Here is a 22,794-nt window from a genome sequence, read left to right as displayed (position 1 = left end):
TTTATATATTTAAATAAAGCATTTTAAAAAATGTAAATGTTTTGTGCATTTTTATTTTTCTCTTCTAGCGGTACAAAGTCTTCTTTTGTATATCTACAGCCCCAATGCATGTGTGTGTGTGTTTCCATGGTTACAGACTACAAACGAACACTGTGTAGTCTGATCCTGATGTTATGTGCCACTGCTCGCTCTATTATGTCGGCCACTAATAGACAGTCTAAAAGTACTGGCAAATGTTATTTTTGCTGTAATAACCCCAAAAATGTAGTGATTTTTCACCAAATAATTAAAGAAGTTATGCTGTGGGTTAATATTGATGGCATATCCATAGGATAGGTCATCAAGATCAGATCAGCAGGGGTCCGACTCCTGACACCCCTGTCGATCAGCTGTTTTGAAGATCTAGCAGCACTCGTGCGAGCACTACTTATTCAAAATTACCCGTGTCATCTCCGTTGTAGACGCGGCGCAGTGTAATTACAATGCATTCACATGAATGGGACGGAGTTGTAATTGCACTGAACCATCTCTACAAAGGAGCTGACATGCAGTAATATTGAAGAGGAGCACTGCTTTCTCTTCATACAGCTGATTGGTGGAAGAGTCGGATCCCCGCTGATCTGATATGGATGACCTATTCTGAGCGTAGGTCATCAATATTAACCCACAACCCCTTTAATTATTTAGTGAAAAATCACTACATTTATTGGGCTGTTACTGCAAAAATAACATTTGCCGAGGGAAAGGAGTAACGCATGACATCGGGATCGGACTACACAGGGTTTGTTTGTAGTCTGTTACCACAGAGACACAGATATACATGAGTGCCGCTACCTCTATAAACAGCTGATCCACAGGGTTGTCTGGAGTCAGACCTCTGCTGATCTGATATCGATGATGGTCATCAATATTAACCCACTGCAGAACCCCTTTAGTAGAGATCACCTGTAAAAAATAATTGGTTTATTATGCACTTAAAAACATCAAAGACAAATTTACTGGAAAGTTAATTGTTCCTGCTTGAAAATATAGATCAGCTGGCATTTAATTATCACACAAGAAGTGATCATCAAATTCAAGAAGATAACAACACGGAGGATGTAGTACCTATAACTTGATATTAAGGATCGACCGATTATCGGTTTTACCGATATTATCGACCGATATTCAGGATTTTGACAGTTATCGGCATCTATTTTGCCGATATACCGATAACGTATTGGGAACACAGAACGCGCTGCTCCCAGCGCTCTCCGTGTTCCCTCAGCAGCACAGGGGAGAAGGAAGCAGTGTCTCCCTCCCCCTGTGATGCTGCTGCCGCCAATTAGAGGAGAGAGGACAAAAGAAGGGGAGGGGCTGTGGCCACCGCTCCACCAATGAAGATAAGTCTTTTATTAATTCATATACAGGAGGCGGGAGCTGGCTGCAGAATTACATAGCAGGTTCCCGACCTCTATGAGCGGTAGCTGCGATCCGCGGTAGTTAACCCCTTAGGTGCCGCGGATCGCAGCTACCGCTCATAGAGGTCGGGAGCCGGCTAAGTTATTCTGCACCCAGCTCCCGCCTCCTGTATATGAATTAATGAGAGATTTCTCTTCATTGGTGGCACAGTGCGCCCCCCCCAAAGCCCCCCAGTATTAATCATTGGTGGCGCAGTGCGCCCCCCACCCCCATCCCAGTATTAAAAACGTTGGTGGCAGTGGCCACAGGATCCCCTCTCCCCTGCTCCTCCGATTGGAGCCCCAGCTGTGTAATCCTGGGGCTCCGATCGGTTACCATGGCAGCCAGGACGCTACTGAAGCCCTGGCTGCCATGGTAAGCTCCATGCTGCTGTGTGCACAAAGCACAGAGCAGCAGGGACAGTGTGAGATCCTATTCACCTTGATAGAGATCTATCAGGGTGAATAGGACAAGGGTTCTAGTCCCTAAGGGGGCTAAAAGTTAATATATTTGTGGGTTTTTTTTGTTTGTTTTTTTTTATTTTTTTTTTATACTAAGTATAAATGAAAAAAAATTTACAAAAATAAATACACTTTAACAATAAACATATTAATTTTCAGCAGATTTTTTATTTTTTTTTCTAAAATGAAAATTCCCAGAATATTGGTATAAATTATCGGCTATCGGCCTGAAAGTTCACAAATGATCGGTATCGGCCCTAAAAAAAAATCTATATCGGTCGATCCCTACTTGATATTATTACTTTAAAGGTCCTTTATTACTTATTTCAGTGAATCATCTTGTGGAAGACCACTCCATAGTCTTGTAGCAGGAGGGTTGGCCTGTTTTACAAGTTCTTTGAATGGCAGGAGTGGCTAATCGGGACAACAGTAAGCATACGGCAGACATGACTGAAATGCTGCGGATATGCACCTGCATATACACTCCCCTAAAGAATTAGGAACACCTGTTCTATTTCTCATTAATGCAATTATCTAGTCAACCAATCACATGGCAGTTGCTTCAATGCATTTAGGGGTGTGGTCCTGGTCAAGACAATCTCCTGAACTCCAAACTGAATGTCAGAATGGGAAAGAAAGGTGATTTAAGCAATTTTGAGCAGGGCATGGTTGTTGGTGCCAGACGGGCCGCTCTGAGTATTTCACAATCTGCTCAGTTACTGGGATTTTCACGCACAACCATTTCTAGGGTTTACAAAGAATGGTGTGAAAAGGGAAAAACATCCAGTATGCGGCAGTCCTGTGGGCAAAAATGCCTTGTGGATGCTAGAGGTCAGAGGAGAATGGGCCAACTGATAGAAGAGCAACGTTGACTGAAATAACCACTCGTTACAACTGAGGTATGCAGCAAAGCATTTGTGAAGCCACAACACGCACAACCTTGAGGCGGATGGGCTACAACAGCAGAAGACCCCACCGGGTACCACTCATCTCCGCTACAAATAGGAAAAAGAGGCTACAATTTGCACGAGCTCACCAAAATTGGACTGTTGAAGACTGGAAAAATATTGCCTGGTCTGATGAGTCTCGATTTCTGTTGAGACATTCAAATGGTAGAGTCCGAATTTGGCGTAAACAGAATGAGAACATGTATCCATCCTCTGATGGCTACTTCCAGCAGGATAATGCACCATGTCACAAAGCTCGAATCATTTCAAATTGGTTTCTTGAATATGACAATGAGTTCACTGTACTAAAATGGCCCCCACAGTCACCAGATCTCAACCCAATAGAGCATCTTTGGGATGTGGTGGAACGGGAGCTTCGTGCCCTGGATGTGCATCCCTCAAATCTCCATCAACTGCAAGATGCTATCCTATCAATATGGGCCAACATTTCTAAAGAATGCTATCAGCACCTTGTTGAATCAATGCCACGTAGAATTAAGGCAGTTCTGAAGGCAAAAGGGGGTCCAACACCGTTATAGTATGGTGTTCCTAATAATTCTTTAGGTGAGTGTATATTAATCCAGCATATCTTTAGCATTTTACAGTACCAGCAAAGTAAGTTTTTACCAATTCTCATCCATAAACTGAAAAAATATCTGCAGCGGAAATTGACTTGTGATGCAGATTTGAAATCTGCATCATGTCAAATTATGCTGTAGATTTTCATTGCGGATTTCAAACTATCCAATGCGAGTGCAAGCATGGCCACCACTGATGGATTGCAGGGTGGTCATAACCATGGAAACGAGCAGTGTATAATGTGATGGAAAAATGAATCCAGCCAGCAAAGGAGGCAGTATGGATAATAACAATACATTAGTAAGTGCCTTGTATTAACTTTCTCTACATGATATATGCCATTTGTTGAAATGGCAAAACCCCTTTAAAGTTACTCACAATCTTTGCTTGGCAACGTCAACCAGTCAACTTGTAGGTAGGCAAACTCTTTGTAGGAGAGGCACAGGACTTGTGGAGCAGCCTATGCAAGGTATGGAGTAGTAGTGGCATCTGAATACAACTTGCACTCAGTACAGTACCCTGGTATCTACTCTGTGCCGCCTTCTTTTCCCAAGGCCCAGCTCCTGACCAGCGTCGTGTCACTGCTGCACATGCTCACAATGTCGGCGTTTATCGCATACACCGCTCTCTCAGAACTACAGTCATGTGAAAAAATTAGGACACCCTTTGAAAGCATGTGGTTTTTTGTAACATTTTTAATAAATGGTTATTTCATCTCCGTTTCAACAATACAGAGAGATTAAAGTAATCCGACTAAACAAAGAAAACTGAAGAAAAGTCTTTTCAAGATCTTCTGTAAATGTCATTCTACAAAAATGCCTATTCTAACTGAGGAAAAAGATAGGACACCCTTGCCCCTAATAGCGAGTGTTACCTCCTTTGGCTGAAATAACTGCAGTGAGACGGTTCTTGTAGCCATCTACCAGTCTTCGACATCGGTCTGAGGAAATTTTACCCCACTCCTCAATGCAGAACTTTTTCAGCTGTGAGATGTTTGAGGGGTTTCTTGCACGTACAGCCCTTTTCAAGTCACCCCACAGCATCTCAATGGGATTCAAATCTGGACTTTGACTTGGCCATTCCAGGACTCTCCATTTCTTCTTTTTCAGCCAATCTTTGGTTGATTTACTAGTATGTTTTGGGTCATTGTCATGTTGCATGGTCCAGTTCCGCTTCAGCTTTAATTTTCTAACTGATGGTCTCACATGTTCTTCAAGCACCTTCTGATACACAGTAGAATTCATCGTGGATTCTATGATGGTGAGCTGACCAGGTCCTGCTGCAGCAAAGCAGCCCCAAACCATGACACTTCCACCTCCATGCTTCACAGTTGGTATGAGGTTCTTTTCTTGGAATGCTGTGTTTGGTTTACGCCAAACATGTCCTCTGCTGTTGTGTCCAAATAATTCAATTTTGGACTCATCTGTCCAAAGAACATTATTCCAGAAGTCCTGGTCTTTGTCAACTTTATCGCTGGCAAATGTCAGTCTGGCCTCGATGTTTCTCTTGGAAAGCAAAGGTTTCCTCCTTGCACACCTCCCATGCAAGTTAAACTTGTACAGTCTCTTTCTGATTGTAGAGGCATGTACTTCTACATCAACAGTAGCCAGAGCCTGCTGTAGTTCTCGAGATGACACTTTAGGGTTTTTGGATACCTCTTTTAGCATCTTGCGGTCTGCTCTTGGGGTGAACTTGCTGGGGCGACCAGTCCTGGGCATGTTGGCAGTTGTTTTGAAAGCCCTCCACTTGTAGACTATCTTCCGGACAGTGGAATGGCTGATTTCAAAATCTTTTGAGATCTTTTTAAATCCCTTCCCAGACTCATAGGCTGCTACAATCTTTTTTCTGAAGTCCTCTGACAGCTCTTTTGCTCTCACCATGGTGCTCACTCTCACTTCAACAGTCAGGAGCACACCAAACTAAATGTCTGAGGTTTAAATAGGGCAAGCCCCATTCAACATGCAGAGTAACGATCTACTAATTATGTGCACCTGGTGTGATATACCTGTGTGAGATCTGAGCCAATTTAAGAGGGAATACATGTGAGGGTGTCCTATCTTTTTCCTCAGTTAGAATAGGCATTTTTGTAGAATGACATTTACAGAAGATCTTGAAAAGACTTTTCTTCAGTTTTCTTTGTTTAGTCGGATTACTTTAATCTCTCTGTATTGTTGAAACGGAGATGAAATAACCATTTATTAAAAATGTTACAAAAAACCACATGCTTTCAAAGGGTGTCCTAATTTTTTCACATGACTGTACTTCCAATCGGGTATATTTTATACCATACCATACTCTTCTCCTAGCTGGGTCTCCTGGTAGCACATGCCATGCATCCTCAATGGTGAGAAAGGGTGATGGCAGCTTGCCACCTCCTCTAGTATGGAGGCTGTGGGGACTTCTCCCCACTTTGTGCTACCCACCACTGCACTCCTTACACAGGCTTTGACTATAAAAGTTGCAAAACAACATGTTAACGCAGCAACCCTACTACCCTTTACTGTCTCATTGCCTTACAGTAAAGAATCCCCATCTATGTGTACGGTGATCTCTCTAATGTCCATTGGGGTCTCCCCTAAGCTACCTTTTTTCCTAACTGCATGACCCCACTTTTGATGACCTGTCTTGGTACGGCAACAGGGACGTAGCTATAGGGGGTGCAGAGGTAGCAGTTGCTACCCGGCCCAGGAGCCTGAGGGGGCCCAAAGACCCTTGTGCCACATAAGACACTGGCATTATAGAAAGTGCATACTGGTCAATTTACACCTCTGGCTAGAGGGAAGAGGTTAGGTCAAGAATTTGGCATGAGGGGGTGCCCTTTCAATGTCTGTCTCAGGCAGCATGAAGGCTATGTGCTCCCCTGCCCCTTGCGATCAAACACTGAGGGACGGGGGCCCAAGCTGAACTCTTGCACCAGGGCCCATGAGCCTTTAGCTACGCCCCTGTACGGCAAGGTTATCAAATGTGCTCTAATATGGCTTTGATCCTTTTATGGCCCCTTGATAATTGTTTCTTGTGTATTTGTAGGGTTGGATGATGTGGAAATGGTGGTTTTAGAAGAAAAATGCTACATTTAGATATGGCCACGGTCAGGTTTTCTGATGCAGACTTGGAAGCTGTGGGAATGGCTTCCAGGCATTTGGGGTACGGTTAGCATGCCACTACACTTCTATACTGTTTTCTATACTATTAAGAGCCCCTACAAGCAGCATTGGCACCAGTGGTGATATAATAGTGGGCACGGTGTTGACGCTGACGACCCCAGACGTATGGCTGAAATTAGTGCCCACTGTACTGCATGTGAGGACCGATGGCGGTCGGCAGAGGGCGCTCTGCACAAATCAGTCAATGACGCTTAATGGAAAGCTAGTGCTGAGCTCTTGTTCCCAGCCGGACGTTAGCATTGGTAACACCATGATTGTGCACCTTCCATTTGTGTCCCCCAGCCGTCGCTACCGATAGCGGGGACCATGAAGATGGTGACGAGCGGACCTTCGCTCCTTCGGGAGCTGCTGAGCTCAGAGCCGGCGTGGAAGGAGGATGAGGTGTGCGTGGTGGGGGTGTTCGGGAAGACGGCTCTGCTGCAAGGGGGCTGGGACAAAGGCTGCCTGGTAAACTCCCTGTGTGACCGGCATGTCTTCCCCCTCTTCCAGCAGCTGCCAGAGCAGGCCCGGGAGCGGAGTGTCTTCCAGACGTACTACGAGCAGGAGTCTCGGGTGCTCTATGTGATGCTGACTGGCATCAGCGACACGGGGCAGCTGGCAAGGGCATGCGAGGAGCTGGGGCGCGGGGTGTCCCATGCAGAGGCACATGAGTGGTGGAAGGATGAGGAGAAGCTGCACTGCATGCACATGCTCTACCTCTTCTCTGTGTGCCACCTGCTGCTGCTCCTGCACCCTGCCTGTTGCTTCGACATTGCCTACGAAAAGCTCTTCCGGGCACTGGACAGTGTGCGTCAGAAGCTTCTGCCCTCGCTCAAGCCGGCACTTAAAGAGTGCCCTGTTGGGCTGGAGTGGAAGCTAAATGCCCGACCTTGCCCACCGCGGCTGCTGTTCGTCTTCCAGCTAAATGGAGCCCTACGGGGAGTGGAGCCCAGCCGGGGTGCTGGTCAGACGGCCACGGAGAAGCCCAAGAAGCATTCACCCAAAAGAAGGCTGCAGCACGCACTGGAGGACCAGATCTACCGCATCTTCCGCAAGAGCCGTGTCCTTACCAACCAGAGCATCAACTGCTTGTTCACCGTGCCTGCCAACCAGGCCTTTGTGTACATTGTGGCAGAGCAGGACGACGACCCAGTGGGTATGCTACTGGATGGCCTGCGACAAAACTGTACTGTAAGGGACACAGAGCCCAGCACTGTGGGCATCTCTGGGCCTCGGCGCTACCACATGATGAGGCACAGCCGACAGCAGCTGTCCTTCACAGCAGAGAGCAGCTCTGGGCTTTCTGGCCAGCTGGTGGACTGCACCCTGCGTGAATTTCTCTTCCAGCATGTGGAGCTGGTGCTCACTAAGAAGGGTTTTGATGACAGTGTGGGCAGGAACCCACAACCGTCCCACTTTGAGCTACCCACCTATCAGAAATGGGCCAATGTGGCCCTGAAGCTGTATGAGGTGATCATAGAGAATAAGGATGATGACCCTCCAGCCTTCCCAGGGGGCTATCCCCCAAAGCTGCTGGCTAACATGAAAGTGCTGGAAGGTTATTTGGATGCAGATACAAAATTTTCAGAAAACAGATGTCAGAAAGCTCTCCCAATGGCACACAGTGCCTACCAGTCCAACCTGCCCCATAACTACACCACCACAGTCCATAAGAACCAGCTGGCACAAGCACTTAGGGTGTACAGTCAGCATGCCCGTGGGCCTGCATTCCAGAAATATGCCATCCATCTCAATGAAGATTGTTACAAATTCTGGAGCAGCGGGCACCAGCTTTGTGAGGAAAGGAGCCTGACTGATCAGCACTGTGTCCACAAATTCCACTTACTTCCAAAAGCAGGTAAATGCTTTTACTTTAAACATGGCCTAATTGATATGTCCTACAAGTTTACAGAACTAGCCTCCATGATGTGGCTCCTTTATATTTAAAGGGGTTGTGTCAAGTTTTAAACTGGGGCCCCACTGATATGAATGGAGCACAGTCGAACTTGCTCAATGCCATTTTGTTCATCTCTATGGGACTGCCAGAAATAGCCGAGCTCTGTACTCGTGACCAGAGGGGTTCCCAGCAGTTAGACCTCCACCAATCAGTCACTCATGTTCTATCTTGTGGATAGAGGACACATTTAAAACTTGGCACCAATCCTTTAAAGGGGTTGTTTACGTTCAGAGCTGACACCGGACATAACCCCTTCTTCCCCATTCAGCCCCTCTGTTGTAAAACAGCCTATGGCAGTGCTAAAGCCCGCTCATTAGTGCCCGTGATGTCACCGGGATCACTGCTAGGCGGAAGGCTCTGCCTAGCAGTGTGAAAAGGAAAACCGTCTTCGCCCTAAGTGATGCAGTGCAGGACAAGGGAAGAGTATCTGAGCATGAAATTCTCCAATGCTCATATCAGAGGGGCTGAGTGGGGGAAGAAGGGGTTATGTCCGGGTTCAGCTCTGAACCTGGACAACCCCTTTAAGAGAGAAGTACTGCATGGGTCAACAAAGTTCTGACTCCCTACACAGACTAAAGATGGCTCTCAACATATGCAGTAATATACTAAAGCCCGCCCACTGGTGCCGGTGACATTACTGGGCTAACTGCTAAGTGGAAGCCTCCGCCTAGCATTCCCATACAGAAACCCAGTACGTCGCTAGATCTGCTGAAAAAGCCCTTGTCCTGCGCAATTCAGCGCAGAGCAAGGGAGAGCATCGGAGCACAAAATGTTCCAATGCTCTACTCAAAGGGTCTGCCTGGGTGAAGAAGGCGTTTTGTTTTGGTTCAGCTCTGAACCCGGACAACCCCTTTAAATATTAGTCTCTTCTAATATGTCTGACAAAAAAAAGCCACAGAAAAGCCGTGTGACTAAGAAACACCACCACGTGACTTTTATGAGGTTTTTTTACCAGCCCAAAAATTTGCTAAAAAATGTAGTGGAGCAGCACCCTTATACCATTATTATAAGTATGACTTCTGTAGACATCAGTGCTGCTTCTTTATGTATATTTTTTTTGCTCTAATTTTTTAAACTTCACTTGGGGGGGGAATTTTTCATGAGAGTAATATTTGAAGTCAGTTTTGCTTAAGTCTGTGCTGGTGTACTTTGCCCCATATTAATCAAATTTCGCACATTTAGACATTTGAAGCATCTTTAAACCTAAGGGCGCCTTTAGATGTGGCAGAAAAGTCAGCCAGAAAATACGCAGGTGCGGATTTTTACAAGTTGCGGATTTCTGTGCAGATTATATCCCTCCATTGAAATGAATGGAGACATCCTGGTTTAGAAAATACACAACGTGCCCTAACATGGGGAAGTCTTTATGTTGTGTATTTTCTGGCAGACTTTTGCACCACCTGTGAAGTCACTCCATTGTACTTTTATCTTTTTTTCCTTAATGCCCACCCTACTGTTGGAGTGAATTTGCAACTCATTTGACAAATCTGAAATAAAAATAATTAACAGCGAGCCACAACCACTTTCCCACCCACTTTTTAAAACTCAAGGGAATGGTGTAAAATTTGCTACATTTTTTGCACAAGGAAGCCAAAAAAGTTGCCAAAGCGCTATTGTGTGACTTTTTGAAACAAGTTCTGGAGTGCAGCACATGATAAAATGTACCCCCTTCAAGCTTTTTCAGTCATTGGAAGCTTGGAGGATGGTTGGACCTTTGACACTACAAAAATGTAATCGGACAGTTATTTGCCGTCATAGTGCTTTAAGAAAACTAAAAAACAAAAAACATACCTTTTATTATTATGATTTTTTTATTTTTATTTCATGTCATGATTTCAGGTGAAAAAATTGAGCCAGAAAGAAATCCACCTATTCTGTACCATAACAGCCGAGCACGGTCTACTGGGAACTGCAACTGTGGAAGAAAGCAGGCACCTCGTGAGGATCCATTTGACATCAAGAGTGCGAATTATGATTTCTACCAGGTACTGTGTAATATATATATATTTTTTTTATCAGATTTTTTTAAAATTAAGTTATATTTCCATATACTCAAAAAAATTTCAAACATCTTCCGATATTGTACAATAACAACTTTCAGTGGACATACCTAGCACTGTGTAATATTGTTAGTGGGCCTGACATATTAGCTGCGCCGCCCTCTCTCCGGGCCACATACAATAGAGATTGGGCCACTGAGATCAGGCATAATTTAATATGGAGTAAATGCTCAAGTAGACTTAAACTCGCACTTGGGATATGATTGCACTTAGGATATGTCTACCCAAAGTATTTTTAACATATTGATCTAAGAAAGACGAGATACTTGAAAACCTCTGTTTTAGGCCTCATGCACAAAATTGCGGATCTGCAAAACACAGATGGCGTCCGTGTGTATTCTGCAGTTTGCAGAACGGAGCAGACAGCCATTAATATAACTGCCTATTCTTGTTCGCAAAACGGACAAGAACAGGACAGGTTATATTTTTTTGAGGACCACGGAACGGAGCAACGGATGCGGAAAGCACACGGAGTACTGTCTGCATCTTTTGCGGCCCCATTGAAGTGAATGGGTCCCCATCCAAGTCGCAAATACTGCTGCTCGGATGCGGACCAAAACAACGGTCGTGTGCATGAGGCCTTACAAATGTTATGGGTCATTTGTAGATCCTCTGAGAATCCTGAATAGAATGTGAGGAAGGAGTAGTTGTTACATGTAACAAACCTACATCTTTTACAGCAGTTAAAGGGTGATCATAGGGAAAGGTAATCTTCTAAATTAGCCTCAGCAGGGGTGTGGAAATTAAAAAAAAAAAATACTTGTCGAAGGACTAAAGTGGGGGCTCAATCTACTTGTCCCTCATGACCATCTACTTGTCCTGAACTTATACTAACGTTATACTGTATGGGGGCGGGGGCCACAAGGCGATGTTATACTGTATGGGGCGGGGGCCACAAGGAGATGTTATGCTGTATGGGGCGGGGGCCACAAGGAGACGTTATGCTGTATGGGGCGGGGGCCACAAGGAGACATTATGCTGTATCGGGCGGGGGCCACAAGGAGACGTTATGCTGTATGGGGGCAGGGCCACAAGGAGACATTATGCTGTATGAGGGCGGGGGCCACAAGCAGAAGTTATGCTGTATGGGGGCGGGGGCCACAAGGAGACGTTATGCTGTATGGGGGCAGGGCCACAAGGAGATGTCATGCTGTATGGGGCGGGGGCCACAAGGAGACGTTATGCTGTGGATGTTATACTGTGTGGGGGTGGGGGCCACAGGGAGACGTTATATTGTATGGGGGCGGGGGCCACAGGGTGACGTTATACTGTATGGGGGTGGGGGCCACAGGGTGACGTTATACTGTATGGGGGCGGGGGCCACAGGGTGACGTTATACTGTATGGGGGCAGGGGCCACAGGGTGACGTTATACTGTGCGGGGGCAGCCGCTTGGTGACGTTATACTGTATGGGGCACTAGGGCAGCCCCAAGGTGACGTTATACTCTATGGGGGCAAGAAGGAGACGTTATACTGTATGGGGGCAAGAAGGAGACGTTATACTGTATGGGGGCCACAAGGAGACGTTATACTGTATGGGGGCAACAGGGAGACATTATAGTTTATCAAGTGCCACGTGCAGTGCAGATTGCAGGCAGGGCCAGAGCCTCAGAAGACAGACAGCACAACCTTTATTTCTGACACCCCTGCAGATGAGCGTTCCTCCCGGAGCCTGTCCACATCGCAGCTCCCGGCCTGACCTGCAAGCGCTGACTGGGGTCACATAGCATTATACTGATTTATGATGCTATGTAACCCTTACAGTTCTGGAATGTATTGGATAACACTGACATAATGCTGTCAGTGTTATCCAACACATTCCAGAACTGTAAGGGTTACATAGCATCATAAATCAGTATAATGCTATGTGACCCCAGTCAGCGCTTGCAGGTCAGGCCGGGAGCTGCGATGTGGACAGGCTCCGGGAGGATACAGGAGCCGGGAGGAGCGGGGGCCGCCTGCAGGAAGTGATATGTACGGTACTCATATGCACGATGCAGGGGCAGGCTGACATAGATGTAGGAGCAGTCAGCTCGCGGCTAGCATATGACCGCTCCTATTACTGCCCAACCGACATGTCCCTGCAACCGACATGTCCCTGCTACTTGCCCGCACAGGGCTAAACAACTGTTCAAACTACTTGCCCGGCGCCCGGAACTGCATGTCCCGGGCGTCGGGCGATAGGAATTCCACACCCCTGCTCAGTATTCAGTTGAATTACATAGTTTTTTACTCATGATGTATTCCTCTCTGTGTAATTTTTCACAGATGCTCGAAGAGAAATGCTGTGGAAAGATGGAACACATTAATTTTCCAGTATTTGAGCCAAGTACACCAGATCCTGCTCCCGCAAAGAACGAGGCACCGTCTACTTATCAAGAAGGGGATGTAGAAGGGGAAGGGGAAGGGGAGAAGTTGAAAGATAAGGAACCTCAAACACAGGGTGAAAGTACAAGTCTGAGCCTTGCACTAAGTCTGGGCCAGTCCACTGATAGCCTGGGAACGTACCCGGCTGACCCACAAGCTGGAGGAGATAATGTTGAAGCTCCAGGACACGGTACGGAGGAAAAAGGTGAAAAAAAGCCCAGTTTAGTGGATCGACAAGCATCCACTGTTGAATACCTCCCTGGTATGATGCATTCAAACTGTCCAAAGGACCTTCTTCCTAAATTTTCAAGCTGGTCACTAGTAAAACTTGGCTCTGCTAAATCTTATAACTTCCACACAGGGTTAGATCAACTTGGATTTATCCCAGGGACCAACTATCTGATGCCTTGGGACATTGTCATCCGTATGAAACCAGAAGATGAAGGGGACCTTGACACCAATTCTTGGCCAGCTCCAAATAAGTCTATACCTGGGAAAAGGAGTGGAGCGATACCCGGAAGAGGTCGTAGAAGGGATGATATTGCAAGAGCATTTGTTGGTTTTGAGTATGAGGATTCACGAGGGCGGAGGTTTATGTGCTCAGGGCCAGATAAAATAATGAAAGTTCTAGGCAATGGACCTAAGGAATCAGCAGTTAAAGCCCTGAACACTGACATGCCTCTGTACATGTTGTCGCCATCTCAAGGGCGAGGGCTTAAACCTCATTATGCTCAGCTCATGAGACTGTTCATTGTGGTTCCTGATGCCCCTTTACAAATTATATTGACCCCTCAGGTAAGGTTTTAAAAATCACCCTTATTATAAATAAACTTGTATTAGGAATAATAGAGGAATGGCAGACCATAGAGTCATAAGACCAGATGCTCTAGAATCCCTATTAAATGGGGAATGCAAGTAGTTACTAAGATATGTTAGGAGAGGTGACGGGTCCTATTTCAAGGGGTTGTGCCAAGATGAAGGGTTAAGTATCTGCAGATCTGGAGTCTTATCTCTTGTCTATTTCCAGCAGTGTCGTAGAGATTTTGGGGGAGATTTGATTAAACTGGTGTAAAGTAGAACTGGCTTAGTTGTCCATAGCAACTAATCAGATTCCACCTTTCATTTTCCAAAGGAGCTCTTGATAATGAAAGGTGGAATCTGACTGGTTGCTATGGGCAGCTAAGCCAGTTCTACTTTACACCAGTTTGATAAATCTCCCCTTCATCTGTTAATCATTCATGAGTATATTGACACCTGGGTGTTAATGCTTGGGGGGGGGGGGGGGGCTACCCTGTCTCTTACTATCCATACACTGCTGACAGCGGCAGGCTATCTAGGGAGACACCTCTTTGACAGTTGGAATGCAATTCTGAGAAAAAGTGCTTCAGAATAGTTTTTTCATGAGGATACAAGTATTTACTATAGAGTCAACCAACGGACCCTTTTAAAAAAAAAAAAAATATAGAAAACTAAACCTTATACACTTTTTTACTGGATGGTTACATGAAATTTACATGTTTGACATAAATGTGTTTTTACTTTGTGGTGCAAAATTCTATAGATTTTGTATCCTGTGGGAGTAATCAGTGAGCACCACAAGTATAAATAGTGAGAGTCTGCATGTAAAGAAACAAAGACAAATAGATCCGTGCATATATGACTGCACCATCTTTATTAACGTGAGGGGATAAACACACATTGTCAAATAGTACAACACTATATTCCTATATCAAGTGCTACTACCCAGCCCATAGTAGGGACCACAAAAATATGCAGTCACCATACACAACAAAAAAACACAGGTACCCACGTATGTAATAAGAAAATAAATGCAAAAAATGTATAAACCTGCGCTAGAAATAATAAATGAGCCGCTGCTCATTTATTGTTTCTTACTTCTTATTTGATACATTTTTGTATTCCTTTACTTATTACATTGATGGGTACCTGTGGTGTTTTACTTTGTGTGGTTGCATAATGTTTTAACACATTGTATTTAGTTTTATTTTATATGCAGATTGTTAGGCCATTGTGCACCTGTGGGGGTTCTCAGGCCCTACTGTGGGTTGAAGACTTACTATTATAATATACTTTAAATACAATAAAATAAAAGCACTAAAGAAGCACTCCCCAAAAAAATTTGTATTCTCTAAACTGTTAGAAAGGTACATGATGTAAACTGTAGTGAAGGTAATCTTCTTACCAGTGTCTGTATTTGTGAGTTATCCCTTCTCTTCTGATCCTCAGCTGTGTCATGTGACCAGCAATCAAACTTTCCAAATAACACAGCATCTTATGTGTGGACAGGAAGTCAGTTTCTCTCTGTATTCCTGTGGGAGCCTCAATGTCGGTCTCATAGGAATGAATAGAGAAGTAACTGACTTCCTGTCCTGTGTCAGTTGAAGATTAGAGTGCTGGTCACATGACCCAGCAAAGGATCAGAACTGAGGTTATAACTCGCAAATAGTCACTGGTAAGAAAATGTTCTTCACTACAGATTACATCATGTACCTTTCTAGCAGGTTGGAGAATAAAAATTTGTGTTGTGTATAATGGGCTACTTGTATGTAGCTTAGTGCTTGCTGAGGTTTCATAACAGGAGCATGTGCGAGCTGAATACATGGGATATGGAAGGCTTATTGCTGTAACTAGGAGCTGGGGCAGGAGGGTTATTTGCTGTGACTGAGAAAGTTGGGGATGGCACTGCTGTGACTACTGGGGAAGTGGGAGGGGGCTCTGTTGTCACTAGGGATGCAACTTCCAATTTGCACATCGTGAACAGATCTTGAAATAGTGGGCAACTAAAACAAAAAGTATGGTAGTGTGTTATACAGTGACTGAGCTTTAGGCACCCTGCACACGAACGTGTGCTTCCCGTTGCTGTATTGCGGACCGCATTTGCGGATCCGCAATACACAGGAGTGCTTCCGTGGGGTTTTGTCCCGTACTTCCGTTCCGCAAAAAGATATAACATGTCCGCGATCCGCTGCCCCACGGACTGTGTTCGTGCATTGCGGCCCGCATTTTGTGCAGGGGGCCTTAGGGTACTTTCACAGTAGCGTTTTTCTTTTCCGGCATAGTTCCGTCAAAAGGGCTCAATGCCGGAAAATAACTGATCAGGTATATCCCCATGCATTCTGAAAGGAGAGTAATCCGTTCAGGATGCATCAGGATGTCTTCCATTCAGTCATTTTGACTGATCAGGCAAAAGATAAGGCCTCTTTCACACTTGCGTTGTCCGGATCCGGCGTGTACTCCACTTGCCGGAATTACACGCCGGATCCGGAAAAACGCAAGTGTACTGAAAGCATTTGAAGACGTCTTCCAAATGCGTTCAGTGTTACTATGGCACCCAGGACGCTATTAAAGTCCTGGTTGCCATAGTAGGAGCGGGGAGCGGGGGAGCGGTATACTTACAGTCCGTGCGGCTCCCGGGGCGCTCCAGAATGACGTCAGAGCGCCCCATGCGCATGGATGACGTGATCCATGTGATCACATGATCCATGAGCTTGGGGCGCCCTGACGTCACTCTGGAGCGCCCGGGGAGCCGCACGGACGGTAAGTACACTGCTCCCCCGCTCCCCGCTACACTTTACCATGGCTGCCAGGACTTTAGCGTCCCGGCAGCCATGGTAACCACTCTGAAAAAGCTAAATGTCGGCTCCGGCAATGCGCCGAAACGACGTTTAGCTTAAGGCCGGATCCGGATCAATGCCTTTCAATGGGCATTAATTCCGGATCCGGCCTTGCGGCAAGTGTTCCGGATTTTTGGCCGGAGCAAAAAGCGCAGCATGCTGCGGTATTTTCTCCGGCCAAAAAACGTTCCGTTCCGGAACTGAAGACATCCTGATGCATCCTGAACGGATTTCTCTCCATTCAGAATGCATTAGGATAATCCTGATCAGGATTCTTCCGGCATAGAGCCCCGACGACGGAACTCTATGCCGGAAGACAAGAACGCAAGTGTGAAAGAGCCCTAAAACAGCAGCATGCTACGGTTTTATCTCCGGCGAAAAAAACTGAACACTTGCCTGAATGATCCGGCATTTTTTTCCATAGGAATGTATTAGTGCCGGATCTGGCATTCCAAATACCGGAATGCCGGATCCATCATTCCGGTCTGCGCATGCGCAGTCCGAAAATAAGGTGAAATAAATAAATGCCGGATGACACCGGAAAGACGGATCCGGCATTTCAATGCATTTTTCTGACTGATCAGGCATTTTTAAGACTGATCAGGATCCTGATCAGGATCCTGATCAGTCTTACTAATGCCATCAGTTGGCATACATTTTGCTAGATCCGGCAGGCAGTTCTGGCGATGGAACTGCTTGCTGGATCACTCTGCCGCAAGTGTGAAAGTAGCCTTAGTTATATAAAACCAGAAAACATCTTAACACTAAATTTTATATTTATTGGTACAACTGCACTAAAAGGACATCTTGGTAACAGGAACCCCAACTAAAAAAATTGTATGACTTCTGCAAAGGAAATTTGCACATTTTGTAGAACTTAATTTTTTTTTATTTTTATAAATCATCTCAAGTAGACAGATATAAGGTTTGCTGTAAATGGGAAGTAACTTTCGTTTGCTCTTTTTCCTAGGTGCAGCCAGGACCACCTCCTTGTCCTATTTTTTATCCCGAAAAGCAGGACATTATTCTGCCAGCTGATGGATTATGGGTTTTACGATTCCCTTACTCTTATGTGATGGAACGAGGACCGTGTTACCCCCCAAAAGAAAATCAACAACTGATCAGCTACAAAGTTATGAGGGGGATATTAAAGGCGGTCCCTCTATAGTACTGCCACTCTGCAGCTGCGTTACATGTTGTAGCTTACCTATGTTGAATTATGTTTCTCTTGAATGAAAGAGGTCATTTTATAATTGCATATGTCAGTTATTCTGTTGGCTTATTACCAAATCCTGGCAAGATGGCAGGAACAAGTGTTGCATTATTGTTTTGTTGTGAGTTGTATAGGCATATTTGACTTTGCCATTTACTTTGCCATTGAATATGTATTATATGTACAGTTACATAATTTAATGGACTAAAACAGAAATGACTGTCTCTAGCTATATAGAAAATAGGGGTGGGGAGTTCTATATGTGTAATAATTGAATTGTGATCGTCTGACATGGCTCTTGCCTTAAATAAATCATTGAGTGGTAAATAATAGAGGTTCCTCTGACCTTAAAGGGGTATTCTGCTTATGTAAAATTATCCCCTATCCACATAACTGTCAGATCAATGGGGTTCCTACCGCTGGGATCTCCACCAGTCCCGAGAATGGGGGCCCTATACCCAATGGAGCCCCCTGAAATAAACAGCGGCCAGTCGGACATGCAGATGGCCTCTCCATTCATTTCTGTGGGAGTTCTGGAGAGATCCAAGCACTGTACAGTCTCCTAAACTCCCATAGAAATGAATGGAGGTGCCACGCACATGCCCGATCTGATGCTCCATTCCCTTGATTGGTGGGGTCCCAGAACTTTACATAGTCAGAATAACCTTTTAAAAGGGTTATTCTGTCTCGGCTTTTACAGTTGAGAATGGAATATCCTTCCTAAGCACACAGTAAACTGTGCTACCCTGCTTCCATAACTCCCATAGAAGTAAAAGGAAGCCACACTATTTTGAGTTGTTCAAACAGCATAACTCGCAGTGCTGTACTGCACTGTTTGTGTAGCTCCATATCACTGCAGCAGCATAGTGTAGGGAATAACCTTTTAACATTGATTTTGAGAAGGTTGTCCAAAACTGGATCACATTTTTCATGTTTGTTATACATCTGCAGAACCAAAAACCTAATTTACGGTACTCAGATACAGTATGTCATTTGTCAGAGCACACCGATTTTTATCCACCATCTGGCCAAGCATGATAAAGAGACCATAAAGGGGATAGCTACAGAATTTACAACAGACTTTATCCCAAACATTAAAGGGGTATTCACATCTGGATATCAACAAGATATAACATACTTATCTGGTAGGTTCAGAACCCACCCCTCAGACCTGTACCCATCTCGAACTGCCGGAATGGAGAGTTGGCCACACTTGCTCTCTCTCTATTTATTTCTATGGGACCTCTGCAAATAGCAGAGTAAGCGTACTATTTTCTCAAGTCCCATAGTAAATGTAGAGAGTTACTCATGCGTAGGCATCTAACCATTCCCATTGTGGGATGGGGCGCTGTTCTTGAGATCGGTATCCTACCCATGTCTGAGACTCGCTATTTATGGATATGCCATAAATGTTCAGATGGGACATCCCCTTTCAAAAGATTTGTTGAGCTTTTTACCACTACACCCCATCCCAGTAAATTGTATAAAATAAAAAATAATCCTACACTTATGTGATGTTCTAAGCACTGCTCCTCCAATGCCTCACCTATTCTTGCTTTACAAGGCTGCAGTGGCGATATCGAGGTATACGCCATATGACTGCTGCAACCTGTCACTGGCCCCAGCAGTCTTGTATACAAAGAGCAGAAGGAGGGCCGGAGGTGTGGTGCTTAGAATGTCACATGAGAAACGGATGAGTATAGGATTATTATTTTTTTTTTTTTTTACTGGTGTGGGGCAAAACCCTTTCAGATTACAGTACAAAAAAGTGCTTGCCAGTGATACGGTAGTGTAATATGTTTTGCTGAGGGTATTATGTTCTCTTTAATTTGCATTATTGTTACAAAGATTATTTATCAAAGTGTGCTGGGATAGATTGTGAGCAAGATCATGATGCATAAAGCTGTAATAAACGTATACATAATTGTGCATGATTGCATGTACGTGGTCTTTTCTGCCTGTAACAGTGTCCTTGATCATGCTGGGCTTTATTTCACAGCACTTAGGTATATGAATAGCGAAATCATGACTTGCTCTCTATTATCTGAAATTTCCGATGTAATTATGTTATTGATTGTACTTTTCTTTTTTTTTAAATCAGATATTTTTTAATAGCTTTTTAAAGAAAGAAAGAAATAAAAAAGAAAAACACAGATACAAATAGTACCAATTCCCCTCCCTCCCAGATCTGCGGCACAACTAGAGTCCATGTCAACGGTCATGAACCGTAAGAGTCTTAGCGTCCATTAATGATTAATGTTGTAGAGTGAAATAAAGTCTGCGATATATTTGGTCACATCGTATTTATTCATTATGCGTAGCTTCTGTCTTCTCAGAGCCAGTACACTTTTAACACATTCAACCATACATCCACACACATAGTGTAATAGATTAAATTAGGCATGAAAAAACTAGTACCTCTAGATTACTCCTTATTTCTTTTAGGAACTATCCCGGCCCTTATAGAGCAATGTTATAATGCTGTACCCATGGCCTCCATATCTTCTCAAATTTTTTTTGACTGTTTCTTTTCTGGTAAACATAACTTTCCATACGAATCAAGGTATGGACCTTTTCTACCAGTTCCGAAACTTTCGGAGGATGATGATTAATGCAATGATATGCGATCAGTTTCCTAGCTTTGTATAATATGCGTGTTAAGGCCAATTTAATTTCAGAAGACCCTTGCAGCGTTTTAACATGCCCTAATACACAGAGAATTGCTGACTGACCTATCTACATATCAAATACCTGCCGTAATAAATCAACAATCTCATTCCAGTAGCGTCTGAGTCTGGGACAGTTCCACATAAGGTGGATTAGATTAGCATTTGGTGTTCCACATCTTGGACAATTATCGTCTTCCCTATATCCCATTTTTTTTCAATAAAACAGGAGTTCTATAGACCCTGTGTAATAGGAACAGCTGGGACACTCTTAGGGGACTCACTCGCCGCCACTGCTGTAAACTCCTCCAGTACCACTTCCCATTGTTCTACAGTTAGTTCGAGAATATCCTCCTTCCATTTATCATATAACGCTAAAGGATATTTTTTAAGTTGCACTTCTAGCAGAACTTTGTAATGTAGAGAGATGACCCCACTGGAACTCCCTTGTGAACTAGTAAGATCCAGAATTGAATGCTTATTAGCTGGTGCTATCTTTTCATGTTGCTCTTGTGTCTGTATCGCGTGTCGGAGCTGCAAATAAAGATAGAACTGACTTTTGGGTAGAGAATATTCTTTTTGTAACTGCGCAAACTCTTTAAGAGATCCATTCTCGAAGAGTTGATGCATGCGGTTAAGTCCAAATTTTTCCCACACCTGAGCGTTTTCTATTTTATTCAATTCTTTATACGTATGGTTGGGCCAAATGGGAGTGAATTGAGTATATCCAATGAGCCCCACTACCGTTTTGGCCTTCCACCACACCCTGTGTATATTGTTGAGTAAGCCAACATGTTTCCCAATTTCCAGAACTGACAAAAGGTTTTTATTATTGGCCCAGTGTTTTACAATCCTGCCAGATGCGTTAAGGCCATCATCCACCCCCCAGCCCCTGATATGCTGCAGCCGAGCCACCAAATAGTAGATCCATGGGTCTGGGACACTCAAACCTCCTTGGGTTTTAGGTCTACACAAAGTAGCCAGTTTTATACGCGGTATCCCCTTTTTCCAAATTAGGTCTCTGAATATAGCATTCACCGTATAGAAAAATCGGAGGGGAATCCAAATTGGGGCATTATGTAACATATATAGAAGTTGGGGCATGAAAATCATTTTGAGTAGATTTGTTCGCCCAATCATAGTAAGGGGCAAGCGATTCCAAGCCTGAACTTTTTGTCTAAACCTATGTATCAACGGTGTCAGGTTAAGTTTCTCATATTCGTGCACATTGTTCGAGATTTGGATGCCAAGGTATTTAAAAGAGGAGACTATTTGCAAATCTGCTGCATGCATTGAGGAGGTTTCTCCATTGTTGTTAGATAGTGGCATCAATACCGATTTTGTCCAGTTTATGGTCAAACCGGATAACTTCCCAAAACCATTTATAATGTTCATGGCTTCTAGAAGAGAAGAACTCCAGTCATCCAAAAATAGGAGAAGGTCATCGGCATATAGCGCTACCCTTTCCGTTAATGATCCATACCTAAGTCCCTTCACTGTCACCGCATCCCTTAAGGCTTGTGCTAGGGGCTCTATCTCTATTGCAAACAGCAACGGAGACAGAGGACATCCCTGCCTGGTTCCTCTAAATAATTTAAAGGGTTTAGAAAGTCTGCCGTTTATTTGAATTCTTGCTGTGGGGGAATTATACATTAACTGTATCCATTGAACGAATACTGGTCCTATACCCATTCTCTGGAATACTAGAAATAAATATTGCCACTCCACACTGTCAAATGCTTTGGCCGCATCAAGAGATGCGACCGCCGCATTCAAGGCGTGGACCTGACACCCCTGGATACTGAGAAATAACATAGAAACATATTCACAGCTGTTGACATATTAGGCATGAATCCTGCCTGATCAGTATGTATAAGTGAGGTTATCACTAAGTTTAATCTATTTGCCAATATTTTAGCTAGAACTTTAACATCTACCTGTAGCAAGGATGATTCTGCCTCCACACTATCTTTCCCTGGTTTGGGGATAAACACAATAATAGCTTCATTCATAGACCCAGGGAGTGTACCCTGTCTTTGCGCTTCCTTATAAACCTCTAACATTTGAGGCAATAGTGTAGAAGCATAAGTCCTATATATTTCAACCGGCAACCCATCACTCCCCCGGTGCCTTATTATTTGACATAGTCCCCAGGGCATCTTCCATTTCCTTTATAGTCATAGGGGCGTCTAAGAAAGTTTTCTGCTCCTCGATTAGTGTAGGGAGTTGCAATCTATCTATAAACCCTTTAATCTCTGCATCTGCAACATCTATCTTTGATTTATATAATGAAGAATAAAACTCGTGCATTACCTCTAGGATCTGA

The 22,794-nt window shown here is 44.3% G+C and overlaps 1 protein-coding gene across 1 annotated transcript; it reads left to right on the top strand.

The window, feature by feature from the left end:
• Positions 1–6,874: 6,874 nt before the first annotated feature.
• SMG8 (SMG8 nonsense mediated mRNA decay factor) lies at positions 6,875–20,088 on the top strand. The gene is made up of 4 exons (XM_040424751.1): positions 6,875–8,428; positions 10,367–10,512; positions 12,856–13,749; positions 17,560–20,088. The coding sequence occupies exons 1-4, from the start codon at positions 6,898–6,900 to the stop codon at positions 17,755–17,757; spliced, it is 2,769 nt and encodes a 922-aa protein (XP_040280685.1). The 5' UTR covers positions 6,875–6,897; the 3' UTR covers positions 17,758–20,088.
• The last annotated feature ends 2,706 nt before the right edge of the window (positions 20,089–22,794 follow it).

The sequence above is a fragment of the Bufo bufo genome, chromosome 3 (assembly GCF_905171765.1).
Source record: "Bufo bufo chromosome 3, aBufBuf1.1, whole genome shotgun sequence".
Classification (NCBI taxonomy): Eukaryota; Metazoa; Chordata; class Amphibia; order Anura; family Bufonidae; genus Bufo; species Bufo bufo.
This window is presented reverse-complemented; position numbering and strand designations above follow the sequence as displayed.

Excerpts from the sequence above, each read along its gene's own strand:
- SMG8 (XM_040424751.1), top strand. The coding sequence starts at position 6,898 with ATGAAGATGGTGACGAGCGGACCTTCGCTCCTTCGGGAGCTGCTGAGC. Across the intron at positions 10,513-12,855 it reads CGAATTATGATTTCTACCAG|ATGCTCGAAGAGAAATGCTG; the intron begins GTACTGTGTAAT and ends AATTTTTCACAG. Across the intron at positions 13,750-17,559 it reads AAATTATATTGACCCCTCAG|GTGCAGCCAGGACCACCTCC; the intron begins GTAAGGTTTTAA and ends TCTTTTTCCTAG.